General features: G+C 39.1%; 1 protein-coding gene across 1 annotated transcript in view; it reads left to right on the top strand.

Annotated features, from left to right (window-relative positions):
- rspo2 (R-spondin 2) overlaps positions 1–8468 on the top strand; it is a 51509-nt gene extending 43041 nt beyond the window's left edge. Inside the window, exon 6 of the mRNA XM_058053749.1 lies at positions 6950–8468. Within this exon, the coding sequence (XP_057909732.1) occupies positions 6950–7065 (116 nt within the window). The 3' untranslated portion in view covers positions 7066–8468. The remainder of the gene's footprint in view (positions 1–6949) is intronic.
- The last annotated feature ends 12396 nt before the right edge of the window (positions 8469–20864 follow it).

The raw sequence follows: 20864 nt of genomic DNA, 5'->3' as shown, positions 1-20864 counted from the left end.
GTGACAAACCACTGCATTTAGAAGACAGACAAACGTGAAAACCAAAACAAGAAGATGCATGCAGAATGAGCCAGAATTTGGTGTAATATTGTAGTTAAATCCGCCTAGCATTAACACCTTCAAAAGAGTAGAAAATTCATCGTCTTTGGATCGAACTCCTCATAGATTATTTTCTTGTTGTCCGATATTGCACCCCAACACAGGATGTAATCCCAGTTGAATTACCACGTTCTGATTTTGTGATGAAAAGCAAGGTATATTTTTCCATATACATCTTGCAGAGTGTAGCTTTAAACTAATAAACTTTGCATGGGATGGAAGAAACCATCTGGTCCTGTGTGGGGCCCGTTTTAACTTCCTTCAACTGAGTATGAACTGCAATGGGTGACAGCACATGGTGCAGCTGAACTCAATATACTTTTCTTTTTCAACGTCACTTTCAACTGACAAAATGAAAGACCCCTCGACATCCATCATATCAGTCAACACGATCAGTCATTTGTTTGTTGTTGTTAAGATCATGTAATGGCAGGAAACAAGACATTAATTTCCAAGAGGAATGTTGAAAACGTGTCCTGTGAGTGTATGGATGCTTATTTTCTAGCATTTGAACATGGTTCGATCAGTGAGCATCAGTCACTTAACTTAGTGTGTCTTCATACATTTTATGCTGTTTTAAAACTTTATATTTTTCTATAAATAAACCAAAAGAGTCATCAAATAGGCTCAAAGTCAGTTATCTCTTGTCGTCATGTTTACGGAGAGCGTTTAATGGTTTATGATTTATGATCATGGGTCACATGGAGTCACAAGTGTTGAGCTTGCCATTGATCTTCAGTAACCCGAGCTGTGTTAGGGTTGGTCCTACTCTGGGTTCTTCCCAGACTTGTCAAAGTGTCGTTGAAGAAGATCCTACATCCCCAGATACTCCATCCGACTGAAGAGTACCACTGCAACAGGTGCCCAAAGGAAGTGGGACTTTGCTTTGGGGAATATTGGGGATATACTTTGGGGAATACTTGGCTCAGTAAATTTTCGGACAAATGTACTGTATAGTACCTACAGTGTGGTTCTGACGATCCTAACTAGATGTAGTTTCAGAGTTACAGTATCACAGTTACCTGCTCCAAACCTTTTGGGGTATTCCTAAAACCAGTACAACCAATCCAGTCTTCCCAGTCTTGATTTATAACAGTTCATCACATGAAAGCTTCTCAGCATGAACGGGTTCATCAGAACATTAATGTTTTAGGTCTCGAAGTTGATGTTCGTATTTGTGTTTGCACGTATTCCACTGTTCATGTCACTGTGAGATGAGCTCATTGTGAGTACACAATGGCCCAATTGAGTCTCTTCTTTTAAGAAATGCGTCAAGTCCGCCTCGATATTTATAACATTAACAAGAAACGCCCAGGAAGACACTAAACTTTTTCCATCATACCTACTTTGAACAGTCAAGTCAGAGGTGGTAACCTAAATACCACAAGGGAACAGTTAACATCACGTTAAATGCAGCGGAGCGTCACTTTTAACACAGAGCAGTCTGATGGACAACTTTAATGTGCAAGGTCATCTTCTGTTCTGCAGCCTTCTTGGACCAGTCGAAGCTGACTGTTGTTGCTATGATAGGCTCTCCTTAGAGGGGGAACAACCGGCTGTCCGCACTGACTATTTGCCGTATTAATCACCTCGTCATTCATGCATGTTTAACCGGGACTTTTCCGCTTAGAGATGTTAATCCAAGCCGGTTTTCACTTTAACTTATTGTCAGTAAAAGAAACCATGAAAAAGTGGAGCGGTGAGCTAACCTGTATTTTAATCCCTTCGCATAATCGCCATCAGGATAAGACGGCAATAAAGCACACTAATACCAGAATTAGCGTTTTGAATTTGAATCATATTGGCCCAGCACGTGGGCGAGGAACGAGAAGGACAACGTGAGAGAGTGAATGAAAGAGTGTGACACAGAGTAACCTTGTTAGAGCTGAGTGACATTGTGCAGAGAGCTACTTGTCTGTTGGTTGGCAAGAAGAGCATCTTGTCAATAATTGCTTCTCCTATCAAGAGGCTCATTTAGTTTTCCAGCAGCTGTTTCCAAAATATTGTAATTTTTCTTTGTATTCGTCAATATTCTGTAGCGAAGACTTAAAGCAAATCGAGCAATGGTGTAAATTCACCTGCTGTTACCCCGCCGTGCGCCACTTATGAATCTTCGTCGGCATTTAGAGTGTCAGTTGATGTAACCTTTTCCCAGACAGTTGCGTTGCCGGTACGTAAGTAAAGAGTACCTTGCCTGGCTACGTCTCCTTTTCCCTTCACAACATTACAAATGTATGTGTGAGGAGGCCCTTAATAGCTGCTAATCCAATTCCTGCCACTGAAATCAAATCTCACTGGCGCCAGCAGTTCTCTTTTTCCCCTCACAAATGATAGCCTCTGTTATGGCCTGCTTATGGAAGAGATGAGCTGCTGAAAAAAATGTGACTTTACCTTTGCGCAGTCCGCCACTTCAAATTTATTTTTAAATTTATCTCATGTCAAGCCTTCCTTTTGTCCCAGGAAGGTTATTAATTGGCTGACTGCGCCAAGTGGAACGCCAGTGTAACAAGAGAACGGGGGAGAGTTTACAGCAGTATAAGATCCCATTTACCGTATGTCCTAATGCCTTCTCGAGGTCAGCCATTGATTTTTCTCAAACCGCACGCAATGAGGTAAGATTATGCCTTCGATTCTTGCAATGCTGCCATTACTGTTGAAATCATTTTGGTTGCTCCGATAATCGTTTCTTTGCCATTTTTTCGCAGGTTGCAACCATGTTTTATAGAGAATAATTATAATTTTACTGCGATTGGATGGCGATCAGTCATGAGGACAAGTGGTATTGAAAATGAATGGATGGATGAATAGACCATTATAGCTTTAAATGTGAAAACAATGTAAAATGCATAAAGATTGCCTAGCATACTCCTATTTTTGTGAGAATAGAGCAACATTCCGCACAATCCAAACTTTCCTGCATGTAAGATTTTATCTCAAAGATATTAGCAATGACACTGATGCCTTTCTATGTCATGGATATTCATATAGCTGATCTTTAAGTGCCTCCGTCTGACATGCCGCCATTGTGCTGTTCTGCAAGGATCTATTAATCAGCACAGCAAAGCAATAATATGATACTTGTAATAGCCAGTAACGTTGGATCTCTTCCATGCATTTGTCTCGATTATCGCAGAGAGGCTCAAATAGCATCGCTGAGGCATACAGAGGGGAAAAAGAGAAGGAAAATTAGGCGCAGAAGCGGAAAAACTGTACTGTAAATGCTGATTGTGGAGAAGTTATGCAGTTTATAGAAGTTATGATATATTTTTGTTTGTTGGTTTGCCAACGGATATGTTTGCAAAACATATTTCTCAAGTACATGATATAGGAGCTTTGGAACTGTGGTGTACAGGCATTATGTTCATGTTACACACACACACACACATAAAAGAATTCCACAAAACGTCATTTTTGACAGCAATAAACAAAAGGTCATACCACAAGCTCTGCTTCTGATTTTAAATATAAAACATTTTGATTTGCGCTTTTTGTTTATTTGTTTGATTCATACGTTCGTTTGCAACTCAAACACAAACGTCAAGCTGGCAGGAAAAAGATTGTATCTGTAAAGGAAAACCAAACATTGGTGAAATAGGCTTCGCTGTGGTGATAGTAAATGCAGCCAGAACGGAAAGACGTAGCATCCAGGGGATTTTACTTTTCTCATAAAAGCCATTCGCTTTTGATTCAATTCTTTATGTTCCAATTACATTATAAAAACACTTTATGTGCCTTCCGAGACAAAATCATCTTTACTTTCCATATGATTTATCAATGTGTTCCTAGTTTTGAAAGCACCTAATCATTTCTTTCCAGGTAAATGAAACAACTTCCTCCATGAACTCCGGTAATCAGATTAAGTGATTACATCGGTTTTAAATATAAGATGATGAAAGAGTACAGAATGTGTGGTGTCCTGGGGGAGTGGGAGGGAGTCCGGGTAAATGGAAGTTCTTGGACAGATATGCTAGATCATCCCTGATTGTATCAGAAGCAGGAGGAAGGGGTTTATGTGGAGATTGGTTGCCCTCTAGCTGCCAACGCTGAGAACTTTGAGTAATGACATGCGGTCTGTAATTGCTGCGTTGGGGTAGTGTCATCAGTTACTGTGCAGAGTTTGGGCCAAATGTCTCAATATTTTGCATTAATCCAGTACGAATAATTGCAAGGTTATGTGAAGAGTGAAGCTACCAGCCACAGTGGAAATTGTCAAATTCCTTTCAATATCTTTAAAAGCCCCAGACTGATTTGTAGCATTACTATTTCGAAGTGATGACTGGAAAGCATCAGAGATCAAATCATGGGGTGTATTTGTATTCTCTCTGTAATTGCTTCCATAACTTCCTCTTCTACTTAGCAGAATGTTTTATACAGTATTCCATTTGCAGGATGCCAGTTTGACTTGTACGTTGCAGTGGCGCTGTCATCAACATTGTTTTAGACAGATATTCCTTCATGGATGAGTCGTGAAAAAATGGAACACAGTCCAGAAAACAAACATTTTAAAGCTGAGAAACTAAGCAGTTCTTTGATGTTGTTTATTCTGCACCACAGCTGCAAAAACGATTGGTTACTATTATCCATTTAATCAATAACTATTTTGGAATTCAATTTATTGTTTTTTATTTAAAAATATAAATATCCTCAGATTTCAGCCTCTCAATTGTGAATAGAGTTCTCCCTTGCCACATGCTGGTTCAAATTTCGCAGCGTCACACTATCACTGTTTTACTAAAATAGATGCTGTTTCATGGTTACGGCCTGTTAGAACAAAATATGCATATTTAGCAAACTCCACATTGTCTGCCTAAATTAAACATTTTCTAGCATAATAATGTTTATCCACCACCTGATCCTTACTTGCGGGTATGCTGGAACCTATCCCAGCTGGTCATAATAATGTCAAAATTAATTAAAATACAAAATAAAGACATTAAAAAGACATATTCATATTGTGGATGTAGTATTCCTCATTGGTCACTAGTTGCCAGTAATTGGTGAGGAAGGAAACAAATTTGTACCCTCGACGTCACTTCCTGTCCAACACCCACTGTGCCCTAGCAGCACCGGGACACATTTACTGTGACTCATGAGTGCAAGCATTATTTCTGTCTTAAATGGCTTACTTTCTCTGATTATATGGATTATTTGGGTGATACCAATGTAAATGTGACTATAGGGGTGTTAATCATGTCTAGAGGGCTCTAATAATGTATAATGTTTGGAAGAGCAGGTTTTCTATGACTATCAAATATCCCAGTTGTAAAGAAAGACTTCGACTTTGCAGAGATTCACTAATCACGGTCTTGTTTGAAACTAGTTAACTACAGGTTTCTGTATTTTTTTAGTTTTTTCGCCATTCATGAAATTTTAGTTGTGTTTTCAGCAAAACATGATAATCATGCACATCATACTTGACTTTGTAAAACAGTGATGTATTTTTGCCTATTTTCTGGACCAAACAACTAACTGTTTGTATTTGGCTCATATTGATTTAAACAATTACTCGATTCATCAAATCAACAAGTATCAGATTTAACTACCCGGACATTAATCTGCAAGTAACACCTCTGGAGGTCAGAAGCTTGATGAGGGTATAGAATGGCATACAACTCGTCATTGTAGACCTGAAAAAGAGAACTCATTTTTATTTACATTTCTTTCGGTTGCCATAAATGTAATCATGTTTCCAAGGAATTGAGCTTCATGCGAAGTTTTAATGGTGCACCAGTGTCTTTATAGCTGTCAAATGTAATTGAATTTGACTTGATCCACTGAAAGTGTTGTTTACCAGGCACCTAGCAACACTGTTTAGAATGAAATTTGTCTTTTTAAATGGCTTGGAAAATTCTGGTATCAGCCAAACGCCTTTCAGGTCCAGGTTTGCTTTAAGTAACATTCTCGTGCTAAAAATCTAAAGTGGCATCAGTTGAGCAAGTTTACACAGTTTTCCGCTCACATTCTTCCCTGTCAGGGCATACAGTTTTGATGTGAATGTTGTTCTCACAGGGTAAGCTGTGTGTGAGAAGCTTTACAGCCGTGGCTCAAATTGGCAATGTGACTCAAAATAACCAATTGAGATTAATTGCAGGAAATAGCTCTGAGATGGTTTGATGTTTGCATGCATCTGTATTATCCATTGCGTGTCAGCTTAAACAAGTGCAAATTTCACTCCAGCAATGGGCACTCGGCGTATTTTCGGGGTGCATAAAAGGCCAAGTGTAAGCACATATAAGGAGGCAATTAGAGATAATGCCATTTTACACACGGTTACCTATTTTTTCGTGAGAAAGGGCTTGAACAAGTGCAATAATGAGACCCAGAGTAAGCCATTGAAAGCCTTCCCAAGACTTATTTTGTCCACCATTTCCTTTTGCTTCCCCACTAAATGATCCGTGGCGTGCCCTGTTTCTGTGTTCTCCATCAACACCCATTTCGGGTCTCATCATCTCTACTTTCCACGGCCCATTAGATTTTATTTTACCTTAAATTACCTAACACTGACTCTGCCTTGCATAAATCTTCCTCACACACCCACACAAACACACCTTGATATCTTGTTTGTGGCCTTGGCAGCCATATTGCAGCCTTCTGGTTCGATAGCCAACATTTTCCCGGTTGCAAGTTGTGTGAGTGTACAAAAGGTACACCACACATGCTTCCATGGGAGTAGATTTCAGTTCCTAGCAGTTCCTTGTCCCAGTGGGAAACCTGGGAGGGATTGACCCTTGGGGAAGGGTGCTACACAAGTTCTGTACTTTTCTCCACTGATAAACACATTGTGTTTATTCAACACAAAGCTGAGCATTAATATGAGCTAACACTTCCCGATCTTTTTTTTTTTTCCCAGGAGGCTCGGGGAAGCACCGATCAAAAGAACCAAAGAAGAAGAACAAGCAGCGGCTGCGGTTTCGTGCCCAGAACCAACACAGCGACCACTTGGCCTCCGCACGTTCCACCCAGTGAGGGCTTAAAACGACAGACTCAACATCGAACCAAGAACCAACGCGAAGCTGCTAGCTGCAACCATGCTCTGACTGACAAATATCACAAACACCGACAACCTCTCCTGCCTCCACCAAAGTCCCACCCCCTCACCTACCTGAACGTCGCCATGACTCGAAAAATCCGCCACTGCAAAAATGTGTGTTTAATATAGAATATCCGTACCAACCCACTAAACACATACTTCATACACCCCTGCCTCCTGCTGCTTCCCCTTGGCTGCACTGTTCAGCCAGGTGACTTCATTCCTGCAACCCCACCCTACGCCTTGCCTTGTGGACCTTTACAGTTGACATTAGTGAACTCATTTCCCGTCATTAACAATGTCATTAACTGTCCAGGGTATGGAAGACGGAGGGGCAAGCAAAGACTGCACGGGTGGGTGAGCCAAATAGGAGGTGGAAAGGAAACGTAGGGAGTTGGCAAGGTATATGGTTCAGGGCGGAGAAGGTAAGGGGGTTCAGCGAGCACCCCTGACCGAGGAGAGAAAAGCAGGCAAGAGGAAGAGGTATGAGATTGGGCTGAGGAAAGTGAGGCTGACGGCCAAGAAGACAGAACCTGAGGTGAAAGAGACTGTATTTTGTTCCTATATTTATGTAAAAGCTACCCTCACCTTTCCGTCGAAATGGAAATGGAGTGCTCCCATGTGTGGCCTTTATGTTCTGTACATTTGTGAGAGTAATATTAAAGAAATTACCATGCATAGTTGCAAAGTATTTTATTCTCAGCACAAACTGTTTACGTTCAGGCCGCTGTATGCTCTAACTGTATAGTGTGGATAAGAAAAACTATGAAATTTAGTTCTTAGCATGGCAAGAGATACAGGTGTACATAGTTTATCTAATAATGAAAGCTTCTTACTGTATTTTCATTATTGACTCGTTCAGCATTCTAAATGTTGTAGAGGTGAAAGGCTGTAATACCAACCTGCAGATTCAAATGATTAAAAACAAATAATAAACATAGCCGTCACATAGCTATTTCATTTATATAGTCTATATTTGATTTATTTATTAATTCCGTTTTTTACTTTATTGTTCAATGCCATTTTTTGCCTCATACTGTTACTCTAATATGATTCAGTATTCTTTGAGTTTGTCATAATGCGCATATCTGAAAAGCCTTTTTTTTCCGATGTTAGTGTTGTATTCCATCCAGTCGACCACATCTACTGATTTCACTGTTTCAAAGAAGAAGCAAAAATGACGTATACGACTCTCCTTTGATATATTCTGAGTTTAATAATTAGATGCCAGCAAATGTATGGTCATAGGACTGCATATGTGTACATTGTGTTTTATTAAACATTTCATGTGACTGTATGATGATGACTTTTTGTTATTGTCTGTCTCTAATATACAGTATGTGGCTAAACTATAAAGTGCTTCCTTGTCTTACTTTGTTGCAGTATTGATGTGATTTCAAAAACATTTGTTCCAACCAAAGGATTTGAAATGAGGTTTTAATTACCCATTAATGATGATAACTCATTTATTTAAATAAATAGGTAGAACTTTTTCCGTCATTAAAGCATGTGCGTCATGGCACCTCTTACCTCGCCACTGTGACAGTGGACGAGTGGACAACCACAAATGTAAAACGGTCTTTTTCTCATTTTTATCCCTACCTTAACACATCAGTAGCAGTGCTCAGTTCCAGTTGCATTCATCCTCCATTATTCTTCACCACACTACTGTGGGCTGCAATCATGAGCACTCTGACCATCAAGGTCAAACTATTAGATGTCCGTTAGTAACGACAACTACTAAGGTTCATTCAAGTCACCTCTATTTTCCACACAAAAGAGCAATGTCTAAAATGGCACGATTTTAGCATCAACTTGTGATAACTTTGTTTTACTTGGGGTGTCTTAGAATAATCGACTACTGGACGATTCGCTCAGTCTCGCCGTCAATGCATCCTATCCTCATTTGGGTCGCAGAGGTATGCTGGATAATAAGGCGGGGTACACCCTGGACTGGTCATGCTGTCAAATCGTATAAAAATAGAGTATCATGATAAGATTGTACCATTCTGACTACACGGCTGCTGTTGAGCATACATTTTTACAAAGAACGTCTTTGTGTGAATAAGTAATCGCAAGGACGATGTCAACAGACTTCTTCATAATGGCTTCTAAAAAAACAGATTAAAGAAAGTGAAGTTATCCTGGATCGAATATCGTTTACAGCGAGTAAGGCTGTTACGCAAAAAGTTCAGAATATTTTGGCAAGCGTACTTGTGTATCATTATCAAAGTCTAGAATCAAGAAATGTCTTGAATGAAGTGAATTAAGCCTCCATTGTTCCTTTGTTCTGGATTCAGATTCTTCTGAAACCGAGGTCAACCTGTGTCAGAATGGTGGTAGTAAAAAAGTATAGAAAGGAAAGGAACAGCTCATGATTCAAAACGTATACCAGATCATGCGTCAAACATGGAGGCAGTGTCACGGCATGGACGTGCATGGCCGCTAATGTAACGGTATAACTGATGTTTATTGATGATGTGACTGCTGACAGAAATAAAATGAATCACAATGTCTATAAGCTCCGGTCACATTCTGCCAAATGCTACAAAACTGAGGAAGGTACGCTTGACAGACATTTCTGGTGTTTGCGGATGAATACTGCCGTTTTATGGAATGCAGCCAAAACTCAGCTTTCTGATTCATTTTTTTGTAGAAAATTTAGCCTCGGTTTTTGTAAGCTGTTTCAGTTTTTGGGCAGCATTGCACAGAACATGCATTTGGACACTTGGACGTATTCCATTATAGCTTGCAAGCATGTTCAAATAAAATGAAACCATTACCATTACCATTACCATTACCATTACCATTACCATTGCCATTGCCATTACCATTACCGTTTTGTGTCTTTTGCTCGACAGCCTAAAAAGCTTGAGCTTTGTGTCGGATTAATCTCCAGAGCCATTCCATCCACCATCACTTGTCAAAACAACTGAAAAAAATGATCTGGCAAATATTTTTCTTTCGTAAAGTCATATGAGTCATATGATATTGGCCCAAAGAAAAATGAAAATAGTTTTTACCAGCTCTTTGCACTTCACAGCTCTGTAAGAAACGTTGTGTGTGGAAAATTTACAATTAGATATCTGCCAAGCCCAAAAAAATGGAGACTTTAGGGAGTTGAGATTTTAAATGAAGCAATAAAAATATACTGAGCTTAATTATTGGTAAAATAGGAACATGCTTTGGCTCCCATTTCTCAGTATTCTCACTACCTAATTATTAGAAGTATTTATATTTCTTCCAAGAACTGCATCACACAAGCAAAGATGTTGCCGATGAAGAAGATGGGCTCACATGTAGTAGTGGTTTTGAAAGACATCTGCTGCTGGTTATGAGTTAATGAGTGATACCCAGATGTCATCCCCTGGGCCAGACTATCACTCCTCTAGACTGGGAGAGTAAGCCTTAAAGGCTTATGGAGGAAAAAGTGCACTGAAGTGGATTCAAGAAAAACAAGACCACCATTAAATCACACATTGTGGAGTTTATGAAGGAAAAAGATAGAGGCTACAAATAAGTGATTGAAAAATGCATCCCACATGAATGGAGGACTTTACTGTCACCATCGTACCTCTGCCTTTATTGGAAAAACGACACCGGTGGCGTTCGCTGTGATAAGCGGGTTCGCAGTTATCCACATTAAAGGGAATAGTCATCTCTGTGAAAACCACTTCTGTAAACTGTGTGTGTTTCAATGCTAAACGTGGTTAGTCGGCTGCAACGGAAGCTGTCTTTTAATCTTACAGGGAGCGTTTTCATTAGTTGCGTTGAGTCCTATTATTATCCAGGAGTTCAAAGGCCCAACAAGTGTAACCACAAAGAGGAAATGACCCAGGGGGCTCTGCAGTGATAACAATCTGTGCTTTACAGCAGGTTACTTGTGCTAAAGTGCTTCTACTGTACACAATGAAAGACAGCAAGAGGGTAAAAGATGAGCTTCGGGAGCTCTGCTCTACATTCCCATCCTGTTAGTTTGCAGTCAGGGCACAAGTGACACATTTGTTCCAATGTAGCCAGCAATTATTGGAAACTAAATTTGCACTGGATTTTACGTGTTTTTATAATTTGTTTTTATAATGAATCACCTCTTGGCCTTTGAGTTGACGGAAATCTGGAATCGCACTGGTCAGCTGTGGGCCTCGGCCAAAATGTATGTTTTGAAAACTAAAATATAATCCTGCAAAAGTCGACTTTGAATGAGCTAATATGGCGTTGCTTGTTAATCTCCCAAATAAATGTTTTTACAGTAAAAGCAAATGATCTGTGACAGTTTTATTCTGCTGCACCTTTTCAAAAGGAACATTTAAAAAAAGGAAATTGTAAAATGATTATCTGAAGAACTGGACATGCACCACTCTCTAATTGCCAGTGTATGGCAAATGACTTCAAAAGAGTAATTAGTTATAGCTACTAATTACTTTCCATGAAAAGTAACTGAATTGTGTTGCCACTGATTTCCTTTACTGAGTAAAATTCAGGCTTGTATTTACGCATTTAGTCGGGTGGAGTCGTTTCCACCAACCAACCAACCCACCAAGTTGCACATCACTAATAAATCAAAAATGTAAGTATTAGTTACCAGGTAAAAAGTAAGTCAATATTATATTGTTTCTTATTTCTTGAAAATCTATTGAATATGCAAAAGAAAATAAATCAAATTTAGCTTTGTTGTGGTGTGTGCCATTGAGGGATGTTTTTTTTAATTCATTAAAAAAAATTTTTTTTTTAATAATTTGGTAAATTTTTGTATTAATTTTCAACTCTCACTCCACATTTTCCGATTTTCGGCGATAATTTTCCCATTAAAAATAATGAGTAGTTTCTTTGGTGCCCCCTATTGGTGGAAAATAATTTTCCATCTCTCATTACTGTAGGATTACATTATACAGGGTGATATCAGTTCGGTGGTAAATTGGTCATCTCCCAACCTGATGGTTGCTGGTTCAATCTTCAGTGCTCGTGCAACTATTCAACATATTTATATATTTTCAACAATAATTCAAAATTTTTACATTCCAGCATTTTAAACGGCACTGATTTTTGTCTACAAAGTACTCCCACAACGGCTTCAACCTATTTCAACATGGAAATGTTCAGCTCATTCAGACGAGTCGATGCATCAACAGGACATTTTGAATTCATTTTTAAATTGGAATCCCCACGTAATTTTTACGAGAATTTAAATTCTTCCAGTTATACTTGTTTTTGACACCATTACACATTAATGACAATAATCACTCTCAAATAATGTTCTATATCTGGGTGTACATGCAATTGGCATTGAGGCAATGCTCACATTGGTATTAGATTCCTTCGGGATCAATTAAAGTAATGACCTTAGCTCTATCCGTTATTTTTACATGTGAGGAAGCATTTCTGCGGTTCAGCTTGCTAACAGCAGGTGCGTTGGGGACATTGATTCTTTATAACCATCCGTTACATAGAACTGAAAGCATTTCTCTCCAAATCGGTGTACTTTTTCACCCGCGGGTGCAATAAGTTCTTTGCCCGTGTTGCTGTGAAATTTAGGTTCCAAATACAACACATTAACCATTGTCCCTTTTCCCAAGAGGGTAATTGAACCGCCATGTCCTTCCACACAGGATGTGACATATGAGTTTGCTCGTATGCTTTATGGCCTGAGCTGAATCATACTACACACCTTAAAAACATTACAGGCTGGGCATATACTGTAGTTACTCAGAGTGGTACTTTCAGAGCCATGGGCACAAGCATTATATTGGGCTCATGATCCAGCTGCTATGAACAAATCTACAAGGATTCTTTTTTTCCCCCTCCTGATTCTTTGGCAATCCCACTCCATTCATTCAATTTTTATATGTGCCGAGTAGCTGTGTTACTACCGGTTTCCAGGGAGAAATAATCAAAAGCAGGTCTTATTAAAGTATATTAAGACCAGTTGAAGTGGATATAATGTGCTCACTAAGGGCTGGGAAGGGATGTATTTGCACCGTGGCTAACAGTTGTGGCTTCCACAAGTGGGCATACAGCAGTGTTCCACCGGTTCCAGGGGGGCTATTTACTCAAGTGTTGAATTGTGGGTAAGTAGAATTTAGTGTGTATTAGTACAGTAGGGAGTGATGGAGGGTTTTCATTGTTCCGAAATGTCTAGCCACCCACCGCCATTCATTCACAGTCAAATAATGCAGAGCCATCAATCAGAAACAATAGTTGCCTCCACTTGGAGGGTCTGTGGAGGAAATCTTCTTTTGTTCTTATTTACACACGAGGAGGTTCTACCAATTTGATTGGTCCCTCAAGATGCAACAAGCGAGTGGAAGCAGAACTGTAGAAACCAAAACCAGGGTATTGTACCTAAATTTGGGAGGAATTAATCTATTCAAGGCTGCACGGCGGTCGAGTGGTTAGCGCACAGACCTCACAGCTAGGAGCCCGGAGTTCAATTCTCCCCGTGCATGCGTGGGTTTTCTCCGGGTACTCCGGTTTCCTCCCACATTCCAAAAACATGCTAGTTTAATTGGCGACTCCAAATTGTCCGTAGGTATGAATGTGAGTGTGAATGGTTGTTTGTCTATATGTGCCCTGTGATTGGCTGGCCACCAGTCCAGGGTGTACCCCACCTTTCGCCCCAAGACAGCTGGGATAGGCTCCAGCACCCCCCACGACCCTTGTGAGGATAAGTGGTAGAAAATGAATGTTGACCGTGTCTCCGTCTAAGAGTGTATTTACTTGGAAGGCTACAAGCTTACAGTGTGACCTGTGGTGGAGTTTCTGGCTCACACTCGTCTCTCGCCTGTTGCTGGTTGAAATGATTAACTGTACAGGAGTGATGACTCATTTGTCGGTTACGAGGCTGGAACTATTGTGGCGAAGTGCAGCATTAACAGAAATCTTTTGTGGGAATATGGCCTTTTATGTTTCTTCAACGGCGTGTTTTGTGTGAACTTGAATTTTGTTGCATGTTTTGTTTGATATTGCTTTGGTTTGCTGTGGTTGGTTTGTTCTTGTATGGGGTATTGTTTTGTTTTAAGTGTGTTTAGGCCACGCCCACTACCTGACGAGCAGAGGAGGTCGGACACTGAATTGAACATACCTGCTGTCAATTATCGCCGGAGTGGGAAGTTGGGCAAGCATTCATGACTGCACATATGGACAAGCACATATGACTGTTTTTTCTGGCACACTCCGGATTCCATGGTGTCTTAGTTATATATAATGGTGCTTGTTACATGTTTATTTGTCTTCCTATGATGACTTTTTCCATATCGGCTCATAGTATATGGAATTATTCCTTTATGTGAATCAGTCTTTGATATTTTAGTCTTTTTATTGGTCTTTTTTTTGTAGATATTTTTTACATCCGCCCTGGTTAATGTGTTATAAAATTTATTCACAAATTTTGCTTAGGAGTGCATACATTTTCCGCTTAGTGTACAATACAGCGCTGGTCTTGTCACTCATGTTATTAGTACTCTGCATGAGTACAAATGTGTTCATAATGTATTGCTTGCTAATAAACTGGCAAACAGAACCTGCCATTGTCTCCTGTATAAAACTAACATAAAACAAAACATTCATTCATTCATTTTCTACCGCTTATCCTCACGAGGGTCGCGGGGGGTGCTGGAGCCTATCCCAGGGTACACCCTGGACTGGTCGCTAGCCAATCACAGGGCACATATAGACAAACAACCATTCACACTCACATTCATACCTATGGACAATTTGGAGCCGCTAATTAACCTAGCATGTTTTTGGAATGTGGGAGGAAACCGGAGTACCCGGTGAAAACCCACACATGCACAGGGGGAACATGCAAACTCCACACAGAGATGGCCGAGGTTGGGATTGAACTGGGGTGTCCTAGCTGTGAGGCCTGTGCGCTAACCACTTGTTCGCTGTGCAGCTTAAAACAAAACAATGTTGTTTTTTTTGTAGTTTTGGATTTAAACAAAAACGAAAGGGATGAATGAATATTTAAGGATACATTTACCTTCATTGAGGATATGACTATTCCTAAAATGTGGCGGTGGGATTCACACCTTCCGCTTCAACACCACATTCCTGTTTGGTCCCAAGATATTTATCGAATTCAATAGTGCTTGTCACCTAATCAAATTGCTGGCACTCACAACTTTCACTGACTGCATTTGGGGTTCATTCTAATCAAAAATGGTAAAAAAAAACAAAAAAACAAAGGTAACAGTAACCTCAGGCTCCAGCATACTCGCCACCCTAGTGAGGATACGTAATCTAAGTAAGCTTTATGGAGCGGATGAATTGGAGTCATATTATTTCTTATGGGAAAAATGTATCCAAGCAGCCGTAGTGTTATAGTGTTTGTTTTTGGGTTAGAGCTCAAACAAATGAATGACGCTCACCAAGGTTCTACTGTATTAGAATCTAAGAATGCTTTATGAACATCTTTAATTTATAACTTAATGTTGTGTTATTTATTTATTTATCTATTTCTGAAATAACAGCTTTCAAATTTATGGTGCAAGTATACTGGAGTTAACAATGAACAGGCCTCTAATTGCTGCCTGGATGTGTTCTGTTTTGTGTGTGCTCATGTGGTTATGAGTCAGTCTATGTGTGAGTGTGTGTGTGTGAGTGTGTGTTGTGAGGAGGCTGAATTAAACCTTCTCCTCGCCTTTAGTATCTCCTTGTGTGTTTTGGCAGCGGTTGTGCTCTAACGGGGGTGAATAACAGGCATCCGTTTGTGCACGAGTCATGCCTGGCATGTTGCTCAGCCCCCTGCAAGGATGCATGAGTGGGATCATAACGCAGGAGTCTGCCAGGCTCCGGTCTAGTAGTGAGAGCATGTGGATATTGTGCAAATGTGCATGCGTGTGCATGGACTTCTGTGTGTGTGAGTGAGAGTAAATTAAATTGCAATCATATCGGCTTAAATAGCAACCACAGTGTTCCTGTTGTTAAGCTTGTCACTTGCAATATGTTGACCCCTCTCTGTGTTGCCTCACCATTCATAACTCCATCAGTCCATCTGTGTCTGTGTTCCCTAACCATTTTGGCATTTAGTTAACACCAGACCATGTATTTGACCTTTGCGGTCACCACAGCTATGACAAATAACCCAGTCATACTGAACGCAGCATGAAAGAACACATATGGTTTAGAAGCCATGAGAGCCATCCTGCTGCTGCAATGGCTTCCACAAGTTCACCTGTCAATACGCAAGTCTGTTTTCCCTGGTCATAGTTTTTACACATAGAACCTTTATGAACCTTACAAATTAACTTAATGCTCAATATCGTGCTGAATGTCACCCGTGCAAAAAGGTCGGATCACGCTTCTCTGTTATTTGATGCTTTTTCCACTGCTTAGTGACGTTTTAGTGTGACAAATCAGCTGGTATTTATATTCATTCCGGATGCTTGGAATGTGCTTAGGGATTTTTTTTTTCAAGCAACAACAATGCTGTTTTATCATTTCAATAAAAAAAAGAAAGAAAGAAGAGTAGATTATTGCGTGACTGCAAAAAACCCACAGATGTTGCAGCGTTTGTTTAACATTGAAACCTGTTTTATGAGCTGATTATCTTGATTTATGAAAGACACATGTCCACTCTGTTGGCCTTTGTTCTGCAGTATTTATTTTGAATTCTGTGGAAAAGTAAAAAGAATAAAAAGTTTCTTGCAGTCGCAATCGCAGTAAATAACATTTTGGAATTTCTTGGCTGGTTGGGAGCATTCCATTGTCATTGATCCTGTTCACACACTGTGTGCACTGAAAGTCAAAGGTCAGGTTTTTATGGAACGACTTGAGCAATCATTAGAATTGACATCATGTGCATACACTGAATGTGCACATCTGACTTAATGTTGGTGACATTCTTCACTTGCGATCTTTTCTTTCACGTTTCAGATCTTTTAGTTCAAGACATGAACTACAGGAGCAAAAACAAGTATTTTATTTACGGGAAATTTACAGGAAACTATTTAATCTAGAGGGCAATGACAAAAAAGGATAAAATATTGGAGTTTGTTGGGAGGATTGGCTAGTGTGACAGCAACCCATTACCCTCTCAGATGATATGGCATCTCTGTGACACCTCTGGAATCATGTTAACAAAATGTTTTCGATTTTTCTATTAATAAAAGTTAAGTTCGTTACTTGTATTTTTTTCATGAGGTAATAATTATTTTTCATGCATTCAACTTCGACGTGGATTTAAAAAAATGACTTGAGGTTATTAATTCATTTTATTGCCAACTTGACTTACTAGGTATAAACACCACATTAGTAAACGAGATGACAAATAGATCAATATAATGGGACCAAAATGATGCTTTTATATGTGATTAGCTGTTAAAATACTCCAAAGCCGCAAAAAAATATGAACAACATAGATGTCAATGATGGACTGCTCAGAACCTGCAGCACAGTCCACAGACACCACGTTTGCAGCAGCCACAGCAGAAGCGACACTTGAAGCGACGCATGTGTCTGTTGGTATACGGCATCTGTGGGCCAGAATATAGCAAACATGATCAAGGTGTTCCACTCCAGCATCACCAAAAACTGTTCTAACATGCTGAAGATTAATCCATCCAAGTTAGTCAACAGACCTTCCAGGATTCCTCCAAGGCCTCATCATATGCATCAACTGGACCATCATTGTCCATCACTTCATCCAACACTTCTGTCTGTTCATGAATTGAGCATGTTCACAGTAAGAACCCATACATGTTAACATGTGTTCAATAAGTCATTGATATGTTGATACTCACTCCACTGACTGCAGTTGCTGAGCTCTCCTGAAGATGAACACAGGCCAGCATGATGGCCACCGCAAGAACAACACCGAGAGTCTTCATCTTGGAGGTCTACTCTCGCAGTACAGCAAGCGTATTTATCCCGATGGTGCTGATTCTGTCTGATGGAGGACTGTGCTAAACGTACTCTCATTTATACTCACTCTAGTGCCTGTTGCTTCATCACGGGCTGACCCTGCATCCAGTAAGAGATTGCATTTGTGTCTGTGATGGGAAGTAGATGGGGCATTTCTTGTTCACCTCAGAAACATGCAGGAACATTCATTTCTGCCTTCTTTTTGTTTATATCAGGGCTATCAAATCATTATAATGTGTAGTATATATATTATATGTAGTATGCAGTGTTTCAAATATGCACATAGAAAGAGAAACTTCAAAGATTGAATATTTTTTAATTTAAAATGATTACCACAATTAGATACATTAGATGAAGCAACAGGAACAAGGGCCACGTGAGCTGTCCTAATCATCTGTGAAAAACTCCATCATGTTATGCAATATGAGAAACAACTATTCTTCACTTTGTCAACTTTCCTGAACACCTCCACAGACTTTATGGTGATTTGTGAATAGAAGCAGTGGCAGTGATGAATATGTATGCAACTAATGTTGGAGCATCATGTTTATACACCACTGTGGAACAGCATTATATAACCCGGTGTATGCTGACAAGAGCCTTCAAATAAAGTCATTTTATGTCAAAAGAAAAGGGTTTATAGTGTGTTTCACATTGCTTTTTTTTAATTATAAAATATAGACTACAAACAGACACACAATGAATATTTACTGTACAGTATATACTGTGTACTGAGAAAGAACGCTCTAGTTTTGGCAGTTCTTCTCAGCTGTTCCTGTTCAGGTGATGATGTAATGTTGAAATCAAACGCTGGCATTGAATGACATCAAGGCAACTCTTCCCTTATAGCCGTTTACCTTATTCTCTAATAAGTTTAGCATCCTTCCTTGGCTGATGTCTGGAAGTGCCTTGGGGATTTCTCTGATTTTAACTCTGGGCAATGTTCTTTGTGGCACAAAAGCAACCATGAACATTAAATCATATTTTATTACATGCATGACGCACAGCGTTGCTTCTGAGAACAAGCAAGAACTTAGCGAGGGTGGATGCACGTGTTCAGTGGTTGTTACATTTTGGAAATAAATTACAAATCCTCCAAAATGTTGACAGAATTTCTTTGCTTAGTCTCAGTCTTGTGCACATCCAGAATATTGGATGTATAATAAAATATATAATAAAACATTGAAACTCGTTTTGCCAATGAAAATAATGCTAAATATATAATTCCAGACCAGGAACAAACTATGTATCACAAAAATTGTATTATCGGTGTGTGCCAACCATTGGCTTTTGGAGAGTGAATTACGGTATAATTAGATTATACAATCAATCATTATTGAAACCATCCTGAAAAAGGGAATCTAATTTTCTCAAAAGCAAGCTGACACTTGACACAATCTGGAATTAAGATTAACAGCAAAATTAATAATAATCACAATAACCAAATGAACATGAAGGAGGTCCTTTTCATGGCAGATAATGTTATTACTGGAATTATTGTATCTGTAAAAGTGTCATGCAATCTGTTACAAGTGCATTTTGAGATCATTTATTTGATGTAAAGTGCGTTATAAATTAAATATTAAATATTATTATTATTATTATTATTATTATTATTATTATTATTATTATTATTATTATTATTATTATTATTATTATTATTATTATTGTTGTTGTTATTGTTATTGTGATTATGATTATGATTGTGATTATTATTATGATGATTATGATGATGATGATGATTATGAAGATGATGATGATGATGATGATGATGATGATTATTATTATTATTATTATTATTATTATTATTATTATTATTATTATTATTATTATTATTATTATTATTATTATTATTATTATTATTATTATTATCATTATTATTATGTGCTTGTGTCCCTTTTTCCAGGAGCACTTTGTAAACAGCAGACCACATCAAATAACCAAATTGATAAAACAGCTACTTCAACCATCAAAAGGTTGGCTCAAGCCATGATTCTAGGTTGTATGTTGAGTTTAAATGAAATACTTTCAAGAACGGGCGGACCGTATTCAAACACTTGGCGTGCCAGATGTGGCCCCCGGGCCGTAGTTTGCCCACCCCTGGGCCATAGTATCCTGGCCACTAGTCTATAGTGTAAGCTGGGATGAGCTCCAGCTCAGCTGAACAGTTGTAGCTTTTTGATTTCCGATTGTACCCAAACCTCCATGACATTTAAATGTGACTGAACATGGCAGCACCATAAGATCTTCAAGGGACTAATCTTATTAGCTCCCAAGTCCTGACCTCTCGATTTCTCCCTATTTCTTTTAGCCTGTGTTTCCACGGGCACGTGTCATTCACTTTAATCAATATTCTCCCCAAACAAGTCCAGAGGCTCATACTCATCAACCAGTTTTGCCTGGTCTTGGTCACTGATTCCGTCTGTCCCTGTTTGCGCTTCAATTTATGTGTCTGTCCTCTCTTTCCTACCTCATTTTGGGTCCTAACCAACTTTAATTTTAACAAATGACCACATGTATGACAGCCTAATTGCTACGGAATCCACCATATGAAATATTCCTAGTGATTATCCAGTAATTTGGCCTCTCAGAAACAACATCCAGTCCCACATGTAGCCTCATGTTTTGATTATCGCCAAATTATCCAAACCCTATGATATTGTTCCTTTGTGCCAGTAAATGTTGTAAATACTGTATGCGTAGTTCATATTTTCTGCAGCTAACCCTGTTCATTGGCGCTAAAGAATTAAGACATAACACCGGGAACTTGGCTATAACACGTTTAACACAGAAATAGCATTCACTGGGAGACCATTATAATTACATCAATAAATGTTTTCACTTGGTAATATTGCAAACAAAGCATTGGCTACTA

The sequence above is a fragment of the Doryrhamphus excisus genome, chromosome 17, assembly GCF_030265055.1.
Source record: "Doryrhamphus excisus isolate RoL2022-K1 chromosome 17, RoL_Dexc_1.0, whole genome shotgun sequence".
NCBI classification, from domain to species: Eukaryota; Metazoa; Chordata; class Actinopteri; order Syngnathiformes; family Syngnathidae; genus Doryrhamphus; species Doryrhamphus excisus.
This window is presented reverse-complemented; position numbering and strand designations above follow the sequence as displayed.